Source organism: Oncorhynchus mykiss, chromosome 10 (assembly GCF_057628025.1).
Source record: "Oncorhynchus mykiss isolate SJ-2025 chromosome 10, ASM5762802v1, whole genome shotgun sequence".
Classification (NCBI taxonomy): domain Eukaryota; kingdom Metazoa; phylum Chordata; class Actinopteri; order Salmoniformes; family Salmonidae; genus Oncorhynchus; species Oncorhynchus mykiss.
In genome coordinates, this window is record NC_143031.1 from 86,265,912 (window position 1) to 86,284,428 (window position 18,517).

General features: G+C 49.2%; 1 protein-coding gene and 1 long non-coding RNA gene across 3 annotated transcripts in view; one reads left to right on the forward strand and one right to left on the reverse strand.

Annotated features, from left to right (window-relative positions):
- LOC110512499 (protein NOXP20) overlaps positions 1-17,657 on the forward strand; it is a 23,947-nt gene extending 6,290 nt beyond the window's left edge. The window contains exons 8-13 of one of the 2 annotated variants that reach the window (XM_090188683.1): positions 14,318-14,403; positions 14,917-15,180; positions 15,340-15,479; positions 16,238-16,310; positions 16,443-16,496; positions 16,985-17,657. In XM_090188683.1, coding sequence (XP_090044809.1) covers positions 14,318-14,403; positions 14,917-15,180; positions 15,340-15,479; positions 16,238-16,310; positions 16,443-16,496; positions 16,985-17,098 — 731 coding nt within the window. In that variant the 3' untranslated portion in view covers positions 17,099-17,657. The remainder of the gene's footprint in view (positions 1-14,317; positions 14,404-14,916; positions 15,181-15,339; positions 15,480-16,237; positions 16,311-16,442; positions 16,497-16,984) is intronic. The other variant, XM_090188684.1, reaches the window with a different exon arrangement.
- A 533-nt stretch (positions 17,658-18,190) lies between these two features.
- Positions 18,191-18,478, reverse strand: LOC149980669 (uncharacterized). Its single transcript, XR_016484062.1, has 2 exons — positions 18,374-18,478; positions 18,191-18,321 (listed from the first exon to the last, which is right to left on the reverse strand). It is a non-coding gene; the product is annotated as an uncharacterized LOC149980669 (long non-coding RNA).
- Between the last annotated feature and the right edge of the window lie 39 nt (positions 18,479-18,517).

Consider the following 18,517-nt stretch of genomic DNA (forward strand, 5'->3'; position numbering starts at 1 on the left):
ATAAACACAGCTGGGTCCTTAAATACTGATAAACACAGCTGTGTTTTTAAATACTGATAAACACAGCTGGGTCCTTAAATACTGATAAACACATCTGTGTCCTTAAATACTGATAAACACAGCTGGGTCCTTAACTCCTGATAAACACAGCTGGGTCCTTAAATATTGATATACACAGCTGGGTCCTTAACCACTGATAAACACAGCTGGGTCCTTAACCACTGATAAACACAGCTGGGTCCTTAAATACTGATAAACACAGCTGGGTCCTTAACCACTGATAAACACAGCTGGGTCCTTAAATACTGATAAACACAGCTGGGTCCTTAACTCCTGATAAACACAGCTGGGTCCTTAAATACTGATAAACACAGCTGGGTCCTTAAATACTGATAAACACAGCTGGGTCCTTAAATACTGATAAACACAGCTGGGTCCTTAAATACTGATAAACACAGCTGGGTCCTTGAATACTGATAAACACATCTGGGTCCTTAATAAATACTGATAAAACACAGCTGGGTCCTTAAATACTGATAAACACAGCTGGGTCCTTAAATACTGATAAACACAGCTGGGTCCTTAAATACTGATAAACACAGCTGGGTCCTTAAATACTGATAAACACAGCTGGGTCCTTAACCACTGATAAACACAGCTGGGTCCTTAAATACTGATAAACACAGCTGGGTCCCTAACCACTGATAAACACAGCTGGGTCCTTAAATACTGATAAACACAGCTGGGTCCTTAAATACTGATAAACACAGCTGGGTCCTTAAATACTGATAAACACAGCTGGGTCCTTAAATACTGATAAACACAGCTGGGTCCTTAACCACTGATAAACACAGCTGGGTCCTTAACCACTGATAAACACAGCTGGGTCCTTAAATACTGATAAACACAGCTGGGTCCTTAAATACTGATAAACACAGCTGGGTCCTTAAATACTGATAAACACAGCTGGGCCCTTAACCTCTGATAAACACAGCTGGGTCCTTAAATACTGATAAACACAGCTGGGTCCTTAACCACTGATAAACACAGCTGGATCCTTAAATACTGATAAACACAGCTGGGTTCTTAACCGCAGCTCAGGTTGAAACGTTTCTAACCTGTCTATCTACGGGTAACAGAGTTGGCATGTTGTGTCCTAGCAGATCAATTTAAACCGTTTCTAACCTGTCAATCTACGGGTAACAGAGTTGGCATGTTGTGTCCTAGCAGATCAGTTTAAACCGTTTCTAACCTGTCTATCTACGGGTAACAGAGTTGGCATGTTGTGTCCTAGCAGCTCAGTTTAAACCGCTTCTAACCAAAGCAACAGGAAATGATCTTAAAGACTAGAACAGTGAGACAGGGTGACAGGGTGACAGGGTGACAGTGAGACAGTGAGACAGGGTGACAGGGTGACAGTGAGACAGGGTGACAGTGAGACAGGGTGACAGGGTGACAGGGTGACAGTGAGACAGGGTGACAGTGAGACAGTGAGACAGGGTGACAGGGTGACAGTGAGTCAGGGTGACAGGGTGACAGTGAGACAGTGAGACAGGGTGACAGGGTGACAGGGAGACAGTGTGACAGGGTGACAGGGAGACAGGGGGACAGTGAGACAGGGTGACAGGGTGACAGTGAGACAGTGAGACAGGGTGACAATGAGACAGGGTGACAGTGAGACAGGGTGACAGTGAGACAGGGAGACAGGGTGACAGGGTGACAGTGAGTCAGGGTGACAGGGTGACAGTGAGACAGTGAGACAGGGTGACAGGGAGACAGTGTGACAGGGTGACAGGGAGACAGGGGGACAGTGAGACAGGGTGACAGGGTGACAGTGAGACAGGGAGACAGGGTGACAGTGTGACAGGGTGACAGTGTGACAGGGTGACATGGTGACAGGGAGACAGGGTGACAGGGAGACAGGGTGACAGGGAGACAGGGTGACAGGGTGACAGGGAGACAGTGTGACAGGGTGATAGGGAGACAGTGTGACAGGGTGACAGGGAGACAGTGAGAAAGGGTGACAGTGAAACAGGGAGACAGGGTGACAGGGAGTAGTAGTGGCACTGAACCAGCAGACCTAGACCCTGTCTCACTGAACCAGCAGACCTAGACCCTGTCTCACTGAACCAGCAGACCTAGACCCTGTCTCACTGAACCAGCAGACCTAGACCCTGTCTCACTGAACCAGCAGACCTAGACCCTGTCTCACTGAACCAGCAGACCTAGACCCTGTCTCACTGAACCAGCAGACCTAGACCCTGTCTCACTGAACCAGCAGACCTAGACCCTGTCTCACTGAACCAGCAGACCTAGACCCTGTCTCACTGAACCAGCAGACCTAGACCCTGTCTCACTGAACCAGCAGACCTAGACCCTGTCTCACTAAACCAGCAGACCTAGACCCTGTCTCACTAAACCAGCAGACCTAGACCCTGTCTCACTGAACCAGCAGACCTAGACCCTGTCTCACTGAACCAGCAGACCTAGAACCTGTCTCACTGAACCAGCAGACCTAGACCCTGTCTCACTGAACCAGCAGACCTAGACCCTGTCTCACTGAACCAGCAGACCTAGACCCTGTCTCACTGAACCAGCAGACCTAGACCCTGTCTCACTGAACCAGCAGACCTAGAACCTGTCTCACTGAACCAGCAGACCTAGAACCTGTCTCACTGAACCAGCAGACCTAGACCCTGTCTCACTGAACCAGCAGACCTAGAACCTGTCTCACTGAACCAGCAGACCTAGACCCTGTCTCACTGAACCAGCAGACCTAGACCCTGTCTCACTGAACCAGCAGACCTAGACCCTGTCTCACTGAACCAGCAGACCTAGACCCTGTCTCACTGAACCAGCAGACCTAGACCCTGTCTCACTGAACCAGCAGACCTAGACCCTGTCTCACTGAACCAGCAGACCTAGACCCTGTCTCACTGAACCAGCAGACCTAGACCCTGTCTCACTGAACCAGCAGACCTAGACCCTGTCTCACTGAACCAGCAGACCTAGACCCTGTCTCACTGAATCAGCCAAGACGTAGTGGTACTGAACCAGCAGACCTAGACCCTGTCTCACTGAACCAGCAGACCTAGACCCTGTCTCACTGAACCAGCAGACCTAGACCCTGTCTCACTGAATCAGCAGACCTAGACCCTGTCTCACTGAACCAGCAGACCTAGACCCTGTCTCACTGAACCAGCAGACCTAGACCCTGTCTCACTGAACCAGCAGACCTAGACCCTGTCTCACTGAACCAGCAGACCTAGACCCTGTCTCACTGAATCAGCAGACCTAGACCCTGTCTCACTGAACCAGCAGACCTAGACCCTGTCTCACTGAACCAGCAGACCTAGACCCTGTCTCACTGAATCAGCAGACCTAGACCCTGTCTCACTGAACCAGCAGACCTAGACCCTGTCTCACTGAATCAGCAGACCTAGACCCTGTCTCACTGAACCAGCAGACCTAGACCCTGTCTCACTGAACCAGCAGACCTAGACCCTGTCTCACTGAACCAGCAGACCTAGACCCTGTCTCACTGAATCAGCAGACCTAGACCCTGTCTCACTGAACCAGCAGACCTAGACCCTGTCTCACTGAACCAGCAGACCTAGACCCTGTCTCACTGAACCAGCAGACCTAGACCCTGTCTCACTGAACCAGCAGACCTAGACCCTGTCTCACTGAATCAGCAGACCTAGACCCTGTCTCACTGAACCAGCAGACCTAGACCCTGTCTCACTGAACCAGCAGACCTAGACCCTGTCTCACTGAACCAGCAGACCTAGACCCTGTCTCACTGAACCAGCAGACCTAGACCCTGTCTCACTGAATCAGCAGACCTAGACCCTGTCTCACTGAACCAGCAGACCTAGACCCTGTCTCACTGAACCAGCAGACCTAGACCCTGTCTCACTGAACCAGCAGACCTAGACCCTGTCTCACTGAACCAGCAGACCTAGACCCTGTCTCACTGAACCAGCAGACCTAGACCCTGTCTCACTGAACCAGCAGACCTAGACCCTGTCTCACTGAATCAGCAGACCTAGACCCTGTCTCACTGAATCAGCAGACCTAGACCCTGTCTCACTGAACCAGCCAAGACGTAGTGGTACTGAACCAGCAGACCTAGACCCTGTCTCACTGAATCAGCAGACCTAGACCCTGTCTCACTGAACCAGCAGACCTAGACCCTGTCTCACTGAACCAGCAGACCTAGACCCTGTCTCACTGAATCAGCAGACCTAGACCCTGTCTCACTGAACCAGCCAAGACGTAGTGGTACTGAACCAGCAGACCTAGACCCTGTCTCACTGAATCAGCAGACCTAGACCCTGTCTCACTGAACCAGCAGACCTAGACCCTGTCTCACTGAACCAGCAGACCTAGACCCTGTCTCACTGAACCAGCAGACCTAGACCCTGTCTCACTGAACCAGCAGACCTAGACCCTGTCTCACTGAATCAGCAGACCTAGACCCTGTCTCACTGAACCAGCAGACCTAGACCCTGTCTCACTGAACCAGCAGACCTAGACCCTGTCTCACTGAACCAGCAGACCTAGACCCTGTCTCACTGAATCAGCAGACCTAGACCCTGTCTCACTGAACCAGCAGACCTAGACCCTGTCTCACTGAACCAGCAGACCTAGACCCTGTCTCACTGAATCAGCAGACCTAGACCCTGTCTCACTGAATCAGCAGACCTAGACCCTGTCTCACTGAACCAGCCAAGACGTAGTGGTACTGAACCAGCAGACCTAGACCCTGTCTCACTGAATCAGCAGACCTAGACCCTGTCTCACTGAACCAGCAGACCTAGACCCTGTCTCACTGAACCAGCAGACCTAGACCCTGTCTCACTGAACCAGCAGACCTAGACCCTGTCTCACTGAACCAGCAGACCTAGACCCTGTCTCACTGAATCAGCAGACCTAGACCCTGTCTCACTGAACCAGCAGACCTAGACCCTGTCTCACTGAACCAGCAGACCTAGACCCTGTCTCACTGAACCAGCAGACCTAGACCCTGTCTCACTGAATCAGCAGACCTAGACCCTGTCTCACTGAACCAGCAGACCTAGACCCTGTCTCACTGAACCAGCAGACCTAGACCCTGTCTCACTGAACCAGCAGACCTAGACCCTGTCTCACTGAACCAGCAGACCTAGACCCTGTCTCACTGAATCAGCAGACCTAGACCCTGTCTCACTGAACCAGCAGACCTAGACCCTGTCTCACTGAACCAGCAGACCTAGACCCTGTCTCACTGAATCAGCAGACCTAGACCCTGTCTCACTGAATCAGCAGACCTAGACCCTGTCTCACTGAACCAGCCAAGACGTAGTGGTACTGAACCAGCAGACCTAGACCCTGTCTCACTGAATCAGCAGACCTAGACCCTGTCTCACTGAACCAGCAGACCTAGACCCTGTCTCACTGAACCAGCAGACCTAGACCCTGTCTCACTGAACCAGCAGACCTAGACCCTGTCTCACTGAACCAGCAGACCTAGACCCTGTCTCACTGAACCAGCAGACCTAGACCCTGTCTCACTGAACCAGCAGACCTAGACCCTGTCTCACTGAATCAGCAGACCTAGACCCTGTCTCACTGAACCAGCAGACCTAGACCCTGTCTCACTGAACCAGCAGACCTAGACCCTGTCTCACTGAATCAGCAGACCTAGACCCTGTCTCACTGAACCAGCAGACCTAGACCCTGTCTCACTGAACCAGCCAAGACGTAGTGGTACTGAACCAGCAGACCTAGACCCTGTCTCACTGAACCAGCAGACCTAGACCCTGTCTCACTGAACCAGCAGACCTAGACCCTGTCTCACTGAACCAGCCAAGACGTAGTGGTACTGAACCAGCAGACCTAGACCCTGTCTCACTGAACCAGCAGACCTAGACCCTGTCTCACTGAACCAGCAGACCTAGACCCTGTCTCACTGAATCAGCAGACCTAGACCCTGTCTCACTGAACCAGCAGACCTAGACCCTGTCTCACTGAACCAGCAGACCTAGACCCTGTCTCACTGAACCAGCCAAGACGTAGTGGTACTGAACCAGCAGACCTAGACCCTGTCTCACTGAATCAGCAGACCTAGACCCTGTCTCACTGAACCAGCAGACCTAGACCCTGTCTCACTGAACCAGCAGACCTAGACCCTGTCTCACTGAATCAGCAGACCTAGACCCTGTCTCACTGAACCAGCAGACCTAGACCCTGTCTCACTGAACCAGCCAAGACGTAGTGGTACTGAACCAGCAGACCTAGACCCTGTCTCACTGAACCAGCAGACCTAGACCCTGTCTCACTGAACCAGCAGACCTAGACCCTGTCTCACTGAACCAGCCAAGACGTAGTGGTACTGAACCAGCAGACCTAGACCCTGTCTCACTGAACCAGCAGACCTAGACCCTGTCTCACTGAACCAGCAGACCTAGACCCTGTCTCACTGAATCAGCAGACCTAGACCCTGTCTCACTGAACCAGCAGACCTAGACCCTGTCTCACTGAACCAGCAGACCTAGACCCTGTCTCACTGAACCAGCCAAGACGTAGTGGTACTGAACCAGCAGACCTAGACCCTGTCTCACTGAACCAGCAGACCTAGACCCTGTCTCACTGAATCAGCAGACCTAGACCCTGTCTCACTGAACCAGCAGACCTAGACCCTGTCTCACTGAATCAGCAGACCTAGACCCTGTCTCACTGAATCAGCAGACCTAGACCCTGTCTCACTGAATCAGCAGACCTAGACCCTGTCTCACTGAATCAGCAGACCTAGACCCTGTCTCACTGAATCAGCAGACCTAGACCCTGTCTCACTGAATCAGCAGACCTAGACCCTGTCTCACTGAACCAGCAGACCTAGACCCTGTCTCACTGAATCAGCAGACCTAGACCCTGTCTCACTGAACCAGCAGACCTAGACCCTGTCTCACTGAATCAGCAGACCTAGACCCTGTCTCACTGAACCAGCAGACCTAGACCCTGTCTCACTGAATCAGCAGACCTAGACCCTGTCTCACTGAACCAGCAGACCTAGACCCTGTCTCACTGAACCAGCAGACCTAGACCCTGTCTCACTGAATCAGCAGACCTAGACCCTGTCTCACTGAACCAGCAGACCTAGACCCTGTCTCACTGAACCAGCAGACCTAGACCCTGTCTCACTGAACCAGCAGACCTAGACCCTGTCTCACTGAACCAGCCAAGACGTAGTGGTACTGAACCAGCAGACCTAGACCCTGTCTCACTGAACCAGCAGAACTAGACCCTGTCTCACTGAACCAGCAGACCTAGACCCTGTCTCACTGAACCAGCCAAGACGTAGTGGTACTGAACCAGCAGACCTAGACCCTGTCTCACTGAACCAGCAGACCTAGATCCTGTCTCACTGAACCAGCCAAGACGTAGTGGTACTGAACCAGCAGAACTAGACCCTGTCTCACTGAACCAGCAGACCTAGACCCTGTCTCACTGAACCAGCCAAGACGTAGTGGTACTGAACCAGCAGACCTAGACCCTGTCTCACTGAACCAGCAGACCTAGACCCTGTCTCACTGAACCAGCCAAGACGTAGTGGTACTGAACCAGCAGACCTAGACCCTGTCTCACTGAACCAGCAGACCTAGACCCTGTCTCACTGAACCAGCAGACCTAGACCCTGTCTCACTGAATCAGCAGACCTAGACCCTGTCTCACTGAACCAGCCAAGACGTAGTGGTACTGAACCAGCAGACCTAGACCCTGTCTCACTGAACCAGCAGACCTAGACCCTGTCTCACTGAACCAGCAGACCTAGACCCTGTCTCACTGAACCAGCCAAGACGTAGTGGTACTGAACCAGCAGACCTAGACCCTGTCTCACTGAACCAGCAGACCTAGACCCTGTCTCACTGAACCAGCCAAGACGTAGTGGTACTGAACCAACAGACCTAGACCCTGTCTCACTGAATCAGCAGTCCTAGACCCTGTCTCACTGAACCAGCAGACCTAGACCCTGTCTCACTGAACCAGCCAAGACGTAGTGGTACTGAACCAGCAGACCTAGACCCTGTCTCACTGAACCAGCAGACCTAGACCCTGTCTCACTGAACCAGCAGACCTAGACCCTGTCTCACTGAACCAGCCAAGACATAGTGGTACTGAACCAGCAGACCTAGACCCTGTCTCACTGAACCAGCAGACCTAGACCCTGTCTCACTGAACCAGCAGACCTAGTGGTACTGAACCAGCAGACCTAGACCCTGTCTCACTGAATCAGCAGACCTAAGCCCTGTCTCACTGAACCAGCAGACCTAGAACCTGTCTCACTGAATCAGCAGACCTAGACCCTGTCTCACTGAACCAGCAGACCTAGACCCTGTCTCACTGAATCAGCAGACCTAGACCCTGTCTCACTGAACCAGCAGACCTAGACCCTGTCTCACTGAACCAGCAGACCTAGACCCTGTCTCACTGAACCAGCAGACCTAGACCCTGTCTCACTGAATCAGCAGACCTAGACCCTGTCTCACTGAACCAGCAGACCTAGACCCTGTCTCACTGAACCAGCAGACCTAGACCCTGTCTCACTGAACCAGCAGACCTAGACCCTGTCTCACTGAACCAGCCAAGACGTAGTGGTACTGAACCAGCAGACCTAGACCCTGTCTCACTGAACCAGCAGACCTAGACCCTGTCTCACTGAACCAGCAGACCTAGACCCTGTCTCACTGAACCAGCCAAGACGTAGTGGTACTGAACCAGCAGACCTAGACCCTGTCTCACTGAACCAGCAGACCTAGACCCTGTCTCACTGAACCAGCAGACCTAGACCCTGTCTCACTGAATCAGCAGACCTAGACCCTGTCTCACTGAACCAGCAGACCTAGACCCTGTCTCACTGAACCAGCAGACCTAGACCCTGTCTCACTGAACCAGCCAAGACGTAGTGGTACTGAACCAGCAGACCTAGACCCTGTCTCACTGAACCAGCAGACCTAGACCCTGTCTCACTGAACCAGCAGACCTAGACCCTGTCTCACTGAATCAGCAGACCTAGACCCTGTCTCACTGAACCAGCAGACCTAGACCCTGTCTCACTGAATCAGCAGACCTAGACCCTGTCTCACTGAATCAGCAGACCTAGACCCTGTCTCACTGAATCAGCAGACCTAGACCCTGTCTCACTGAACCAGCAGACCTAGACCCTGTCTCACTGAACCAGCAGACCTAGACCCTGTCTCACTGAACCAGCCAAGACGTAGTGGTACTGAACCAGCAGACCTAGACCCTGTCTCACTGAACCAGCAGACCTAGACCCTGTCTCACTGAACCAGCAGACCTAGACCCTGTCTCACTGAATCAGCAGACCTAGACCCTGTCTCACTGAACCAGCAGACCTAGACCCTGTCTCACTGAATCAGCAGACCTAGACCCTGTCTCACTGAATCAGCAGACCTAGACCCTGTCTCACTGAATCAGCAGACCTAGACCCTGTCTCACTGAACCAGCCAAGACGTAGTGGTACTGAACCAGCAGACCTAGACCCTGTCTCACTGAATCAGCAGACCTAGACCCTGTCTCACTGAACCAGCAGACCTAGACCCTGTCTCACTGAACCAGCAGACCTAGACCCTGTCTCACTGAACCAGCAGACCTAGACCCTGTCTCACTGAATCAGCAGACCTAGACCCTGTCTCACTGAACCAGCAGACCTAGACCCTGTCTCACTGAACCAGCAGACCTAGACCCTGTCTCACTGAACCAGCAGACCTAGACCCTGTCTCACTGAACCAGCCAAGACGTAGTGGTACTGAACCAGCAGACCTAGACCCTGTCTCACTGAACCAGCAGACCTAGACCCTGTCTCACTGAACCAGCAGACCTAGACCCTGTCTCACTGAACCAGCCAAGACGTAGTGGTACTGAACCAGCAGACCTAGACCCTGTCTCACTGAATCAGCAGACCTAGACCCTGTCTCACTGAACCAGCAGACCTAGACCCTGTCTCACTGAACCAGCAGACCTAGACCCTGTCTCACTGAATCAGCAGACCTAGACCCTGTCTCACTGAACCAGCAGACCTAGACCCTGTCTCACTGAACCAGCAGACCTAGACCCTGTCTCACTGAACCAGCAGACCTAGACCCTGTCTCACTGAACCAGCCAAGACGTAGTGGTACTGAACCAGCAGACCTAGACCCTGTCTCACTGAACCAGCAGACCTAGACCCTGTCTCACTGAACCAGCAGACCTAGACCCTGTCTCACTGAACCAGCCAAGACGTAGTGGTACTGAACCAGCAGACCTAGACCCTGTCTCACTGAACCAGCAGACCTAGACCCTGTCTCACTGAACCAGCCAAGACATAGTGGTACTGAACCAGCAGACCTAGACCCTGTCTCACTGAACCAGCAGACCTAGACCCTGTCTCACTGAACCAGCAGACCTAGTGGTACTGAACCAGCAGACCTAGACCCTGTCTCACTGAATCAGCAGACCTAAGCCCTGTCTCACTGAACCAGCAGACCTAGAACCTGTCTCACTGAATCAGCAGACCTAGACCCTGTCTCACTGAACCAGCAGACCTAGACCCTGTCTCACTGAATCAGCAGACCTAGACCCTGTCTCACTGAACCAGCAGACCTAGACCCTGTCTCACTGAACCAGCAGACCTAGACCCTGTCTCACTGAACCAGCCAAGACGTAGTGGTACTGAACCAGCAGACCTAGACCCTGTCTCACTGAACCAGCAGACCTAGACCCTGACTCACTGAACCAGCAGACCTAGACCCTGTCTCACTAAACCAGCCAAGACGTAGTGGTACTGAACCAGCAGACCTAGACCCTGTCTCACTGAACCAGCAGACCTAGACCCTAGACCCTGTCTCACTGAACCAGCAGACCTAGACCCTGTCTCACTGAACCAGCAGACCTAGACCCTGTCTCACTGAACCAGCAGACCTAGACCCTGTCTCACTGAACCAGCCGACCTAGACCCTGTCTCACTGAACCAGCAGACCTAGACCCTGTCTCACTGAACCAGCCAAGACGTAGTGGTACTGAATTAGCAGACCTAGACCCTGTCTCACTGAACCAGCAGACCTAGACCCTGTCTCACTGAACCAGCCAAGACGTAGTGGTACTGAACCAGCAGACCTAGACCCTGTCTCACTGAACCAGCCAAGACGTAGTGGTACTGAACCAGCAGACCTAGACCCTGTCTCACTGAACCAGCAGACCTAGACCCTGTCTCACTGAACCAGCAGACCTAGACCCTGTCTCACTGAACCAGCCAAGACGTAGTGGTACTGAACCAGCAGACCTAGACCCTGTCTCACTGAACCAGCCAAGACGTAGTGGTACTGAACCAGCAGACCTAGACCCTGTCTCACTGAACCAGCCAAGACGTAGTGGTACTGAATTAGCAGACCTAGACCCTGTCTCACTGAACCAGCAGACCTAGACCCTGTCTCACTGAACCAGCCAAGACGTAGTGGTACTGAACCAGCAGACCTAGACCCTGTCTCACTGAACCAGCAGACCTAGACCCTGTCTCACTGAACCAGCAGACCTAGACCCTGTCTCACTGAACCAGCCAAGACGTAGTGGTACTGAACCAGCAGACCTAGACCCTGTCTCACTGAACCAGCCAAGACGTAGTGGTACTGAATTAGCAGACCTAGACCCTGTCTCACTGAACCAGCAGACCTAGACCCTGTCTCACTGAACCAGCCAAGATGTCCGAAAATCGTTCACAACCAATAGTTTTTCCACAATATCGACAAAGTCGTGGAATTAGACGGCTAAACCCGTGTAGTCTCTACGGGCATTTAGTTTGTTGAAATCTGCCAAAAATGTTGGCACTTTAGCCTTTAATTCATATTAAAATAAAAATGATTTATTCAATTCTCCATGTGGTCTATATTAAAAGGGCACTTCATTTAATATAACAGTCTTTTAAAATTCAATATTAGTGCACAATTTATACTTAGTTAGCACAATTTATACTTAAAATATCATAGGGCACTCTTTGTATGTAACAACCCAGTTATTACTAGACTTGATATTTAATCTGTCTCTCTCTGGTCTGATATTTAATCTGTCTCTCTCTGGTTGATGTTTAATCTGTCTCTCTCTGGTCTGATATTTAATCTGTCTCTCTCCGGTTGATGTTTAATCTTTCTCTCTCTCGTCTGATATTTAATCTGTCTCTCTCCGGTTGATGTTTAATCTTTCTCTCTCTGGTCTGATATTTAATCTGTCTCTCTCCGGTCTGATGTTTAATCTGTCTCTCTCTGGTTTGATATTTAATCTGTCTCTCTCTGGTTGATGTTTAATCTGTCTCTCTCTGGTTGATGTTTAATCTGTCTCTCTCTGGTCTGATATTTAATCTGTCTCTCTCTGGTCTGATATTTAATCTGTCTCTCTCTGGTTGATGTTTAATCTGTCTCTCTCTGGTCTGATATTTAATCTGTCTCTCTCTGGTCTGATATTTAATCTGTCTCTCTCTGGTTGATGTTTAATCTGTCTCTCTCTGGTCTGATATTTAATCTGTCTCTCTCTGGTCTGATATTTAATCTGTCTCTCTCTGGTTGATGTTTAATCTGTCTCTCTCTGGTCTGATATTTAATCTGTCTCTCTCTGGTTGATGTTTAATCTGTCTCTCTCTGGTCTGATATTTAATCTGTCTCTCTCTGGTCTGATATTTAATCTGTCTCTCTCTGGTCTGATATTTAATCTGTCTCTCTCCGGTTGATGTTAGTCTGTCTCTCTCTCCGGTTGATGTTTAATCTGCCTCTCTCTCCGGTTGATGTTTAATCTGTCTCTCTCTGGTTGATGTTTAATCTGTCTCTCTCTGGTTGATGTTTAATCTGTCTCTCTCTGGTCTGATGTTTAATCTGTCTCTCTCTGGTTGATGTTTAATCTGTCTCTCTCTGGTCTGATATTTAATCTGTCTCTCTCTGGTTGATGTTTAATCTGTCTCTCTCTGGTCTGATATTTAATCTGTCTCTCTCTGGTCTGATGTTTAATCTGTCTCTCTCTGGTTGATGTTTAATCTGTCTCTCTCTGGTCTGATATTTAATCTGTCTCTCTCTGGTTGATGTTTAATCTGTCTCTCTCCGGTTGATGTTTAATCTGTCTCTCTCTGGTCTGATATTTAATATGTCTCTCTCTGGTCTGATGTTTAATCTGTCTCTCTCTGGTTGATATTTAATCTGTCTCTCTCCGGTTGATGTTTAATCTGTCTCTCTCCGGTTGATGTTTAATCTGTCTCTCTCTGGTTGATGTTTAATCTGTCTCTCTCCGGTTGATGTTTAATCTGTCTCTCTCTGGTCTGATATTTAATCTGTCTCTCTCTGGTCTGATATTTAATCTGTCTCTCTCTGGTCTGATGTTTAATCTGTCTCTCTCTGGTTGATGTTAATCTGTCTCTCTCCGATTGATGTTTAATCTGTCTCTCTCTGGTCTGATATTTAATCTGTCTCTCTCTGGTCTGATATTTAATCTGTCTCTCTCTGGTCTGATATTTAATCTGTCTCTCTCCGGTTGATGTTTAATCTGTCTCTCTGGTCTGATGTTTAATCTGTCTCTCTCTGGTCTGATATTTAATCTGTCTCTCTCCGGTTGATGTTTAATCTGTCTCTCTCTGGTTGATGTTTAATCTGTCTCTCTCCGGTCTGATGTTTAATCTGTCTCTCTCTGGTCTGATGTTTAATCTGTCTCTCTCTGGTCTGATGTTTAATCTGTCTCTCTCTGGTTGATGTTTAATCTGTCTCTCTCTGGTTGATATTTAATCTGTCTCTCTCTGGTTGATGTTTAATCTGTCTCTCTCTGGTTGATGTTTAATCTGTCTCTCTCTGGTCTGATGTTTAATCTGTCTCTCTCTGGTTTATGTTTAATCTGTCTCTCTCTGGTTGATGTTTAATCTGTCTCTCTCTGGTTGATGTTTAATCTGTCTCTCTGGTTGATATTTAATCTGTCTCTCTCTGGTTGATATTTAATCTGTCTCTCTCTCTGGTCTGATGTTTAATCTATCTCTCTCTGGTCTGATGTTTAATCTGTCTCTCTCCGGTTGATGTTTAATCTGTCTCTCTCTGGTCTGATGTTTAATCTGTCTCTCTCTGGTCTGATATTTAATCTGTCTCTCTCTGGTTGATGTTTAATCTGTCTCTCTCTGGTTGATGTTTAATCTGTCTCTCTCTGGTCTGATGTTTAATCTGTCTCTCTCTGGTCTGATGTTTAATCTGTCTCTCTCTGGTCTGATGTTTAATCTGTCTCTCTCTGGTTGATGTTTAATCTGTCTCTCTCTTTCCAGCAGCTGATGGGGAGGAGTTTGTGAGCGTCCTGACTGAGTTGCTGTTTGAGCTTCACGTCGCTGCCACCCCAGACAAACTGAACAAGGTAACAGACAGTCCCTGTCACCACAGACAAACTCAACAAGGTAACAGACAGTCCCTGTCACCACAGACAAACTCAACAAGGTAACAGACAGTCCCTGTCACCACAGACAAACTCAACAAGGTAACAGACAGTCCCTGTCACCACAGACAAACTCAACAAGGTAACAGACAGTCCCTGTCACCACAGACAAACTCAACAAGGTAACAGACAGTCCCTGTCACCACAGACAAACTCAACAAGGTAACAGACAGTCCCTGTCACCACAGACAAACTCAACAAGGTAACAGACAGTCCCTGTCACCACAGACAAACTCAACAAGATAACAGACAGTCCCCACAGACAAACTCAACAAGGTAACAGACAGTCACCACAGACAAACTCAACAAGGTAACAGACAGTTACCACAGACAAACTCAACAAGGTAACAGACACACAGTTTTAATTGAATCTACTGAATAAGAGTTCATTATTTTAGGTTAAAGTTTAGTGATGTCATGTCAATTCATCCCCAGGCCAGGATGAGAGCGCATGATTGGGTGAGAGAGGTGGAGAAACCTGTCGTTGTCACGGAAACCATCGGGGGGGCGACGGAGGAGGAGCAAAGAGGAGAACCTGAAACAAGAGAGGGAGAAGAAGAGAAGAAAGAGGGGGAGGAGCTGGAGGAGAAGAAAGAGGAGGAGCTAAAGGAGGAGAAAGAGGAGGAGGAGCTAAAGGAGAAGAAAGAGGGGGAGGAGATAAAGGAGAATGAGGAAGAGAGACGATCCAGGTCTGTAGAGGTGAGATCTGATGTTGGACAGATGTCTGTCTGTCTGTCTGTCTCTCATGTTCTCTTTCCCTCGCTTTTCGTTTTAAGCACGTAGTGTGTGTTAATGTTTATATATTGTGTGTGTTAATGTTTATATAATGTGTGTGTGCTTGTGTGTGTGTGTGTCTAGGCAGTGTACCTGTGTTCAGTGGGCTCCCTGGCGGAGGTGACAGCCCGCAGTATCGAACAGCTCCACAAGGTGGCAGAGTTGATCCTCCACGGACAGGACCTGGAGAAACCTGCCAGAGACCAGGCTCACATACTCACCAGGTCTGTTGGAGGAGGGGGGGGGGGGGGGGGCAGGAGAAACCTGTTAGAGGGTCACTAGTCCAACGCTCTAACCACTAGGCTAACCTGCCGCCCCAGTCTTTAATAGGTTACTCACCAGGTCTGTTGGAGGGGGGGGGGGGGGGGACGGGACAGGAGAAACCTGTTAGAGACCAGGCTGTAGGGGGGGGGGGGGGGGGCAGGACCAGGAGAAACCTGCTAGAGACCAGGCTGTAGGGGGGGGCAGGACCAGGAGAAACCTGTTAGAGACCAGGCTGTGTGGGGGGGGGCAGGAGAAACCTGTTAGAGGGTCACTAGTCCAACGCTCTAACCACTAGGCTAACCTGCCGCCCCGGTCTTTAATAGGTTACTCACCAGGTCTGTTGGAGGGGGGGGGGGGGACGGGACAGGAGAAACCTGTTAGAGACCAGGCTGTAGGGGGGGGGGGGGGGGGGGGGACAGGAGAAACCTGTTAGAGACCAGGCTGTGTGGGGGGGGGCAGGAGAAACCTGTTAGAGGGTCACTAGTCCAACGCTCTAACCACTAGGCTAACCTGCCGCCCCGGTCTTTAATAGGTTACTCACCAGGTCTGTTGGAGGAGGGGGGGGGGGGGGACAGGAGAAACCTGTTAGAGACCAGGCTGTAGGGGGGGAGGGGGTGGGGGAGGCAGGACCAGGAGAAACCTGCTAGAGACCAGGCTGTGTGGGGGGGGGGGGGAATATGTATATTCTGAGCATCGTTAATGTCTGTGACTGTTGTAGGTTGACGTGTGCCATGTGTCGGGAGGTGGGTTGTCTTGCCAGGAAGTTCTCTGATACTCTGCTCACCGTTGGGGTAAGATGTGTGTGTGTGTGTGTGTGTACTGGGACTTTATCTCCAACACAATAAAGGAATGGCATTAAGGTCAGGTGATCAGCTGATCATCACCCCCATTGGTTCTCTGACTCCCTTCCTGCCCTTCTCCAGGTTCAGAGAAAAGCAGAAGAGTTGAACCCTTTGGTAGACAGTGTGCTGCTTGAGGTAAGACATGTAACTGTTGTTCTGTAGGGTTCTAACAGTGTTCTGTAGGGTTCTAACAGTGGTCTGATGTTCTGAAGGGTTCTAACAGTGTTCTGTAGGGTTCTAACAGTGTTCTGTTGTTCTGAAGGGTTCTAACAGTGTTCTGTAGGGTTCTAACAGTGTTCTGTAGGGTTCTAACAGTGGTCTGATGTTCTGAAGGGTTCTAACAGTGTTCTGTAGGGTTCTAACAGTGTTCTGTTGTTCTGAAGGGTTCTAACAGTGTTCTGTAGGGTTCTAACAGTGTTCTGTTGTCCTAACAGTGTTCTGTAGGGTTCTAACAGTGTTCTGTTGTTCTGAAGGGTTCTAACAGTGTTCTGTTGTTTCGTATGGTTCTAACTGTTTTATTTCTTTTCCCGAAGGGTTCTAACAGTGTTCTGTAGGGTTCTAACAGTGTTCTGTTGTCCTAACAGTGTTCCGTAGGGTTCTAACAGTGTTCCGTTGTTCCTTAGGGTTCTAACAGCACCACATACATCCAGAACGCCTTCCAGCTCCTCCTCCCGGTTCTCCAGATGTCACACATCCAGACCCACAGCTCTAGAACCCGCACGGAACCACAGCCCTAACCCCGTCGTAGCCACAGTAAACACACCTCATACTGCTGAAGTGCTGTTAGCATACTAGCCCGTCCTAATGATGTAACTATGTACAGGAAGATAATGTGATATATATATATATTAATAACAGCGATACGGAAGTCAACTCCTAGGTTGCCATAGTAACAGACTAGACTAGGATATCTGTAAACTATGACGTAATGCAGTAACTTTAGCATAGTTTCATGTAGGGAACAACTTCTCAGATTGAAGAGCTTCTACTCATGTCTTTTGAGCATCTCCAAATTGATTATTTTATTATATATATATATGTATTACTGTTCAGAGGTAAATCTAAACATGATTCATGTCAACTGGCTAATTTAACCCGGTGTATCAGATTATGTCTTATCGTTTTAAAAAGCGAAACCAAAAAAAAAATAGTTTTGTTGTTAGAGTTTGTTTTTAGTGTCACCTAAACCAGACCAGATCAGTGTGTTGTTTAACAGGGTCGGTCATAGTGTCACCTAAACCAGACCAGATCAGTGTGTTGTTTAACAGGGTCGGTCATAGTGTCACGTAAACCAGATCAGATCAGTGTAATGTGTTGATAACAGTGGCACGGCGTCCCTGAAGCAAATTAGGGTTCAGTGCTTTTCTCAAAAAGACACATCAACATATTTTTCATATGTTTGTTGCTTTGTCAGCTCAGGTGTTCGAACCAGAGACCTTTCGGTTCCTCTGGGCCCAACGCGCTAACCGCTAGGCTACATGCCGCAGGTATTGATGTTCCCTGCTTAATGAAGGTGTGTTTCTTTACATCGCAGAACAACTAGCCTTGTTGAAATGGCAGAACAACTAACCTTGTTGAAATGGTAGAACAACTAACCTTGTTGACATGGCAGAACATCTAACCTTGTTGAAATGGTAGAACAACTAACCTTGTTGAAATGGTAGAACAACTAACCTTGTTGAAATGGTAGAACAACTAACCTTGTTGAAATGGTAGAACAACTAACCTTGTTTACATGGTAGAACAACTAACCTTGTTGAAATGGCAGAACAACTAACCTTGTTGAAATGGTAGAACAACTAACCTTGTTTACATGGTAGAACAACTAACCTTGTTGAAATGGTAGAACAACTAACCTTGTTTACATGGTAGAACATCTAACCTTGTTGAAATGGTAGAACAACTAACCTTGTTGAAATGGTAGAACAACTAACCTTGTTGAAATGGTAGAACAACTAACCTTGTTTACATGGTAGAACAACTAACCTTGTTGAAATGGCAGAACAACTAACCTTGACATTAACGGACAAAGACAAAAAAAGGACCAGAACTATAATGTTCTATATTTCTATTTCTATGTGTGTATTTGTTTTTTAGATCCACTGGTTTATTAAGTCGTTGTTGAATCGTTTATTAATCTGCTGCTATGGTAACGG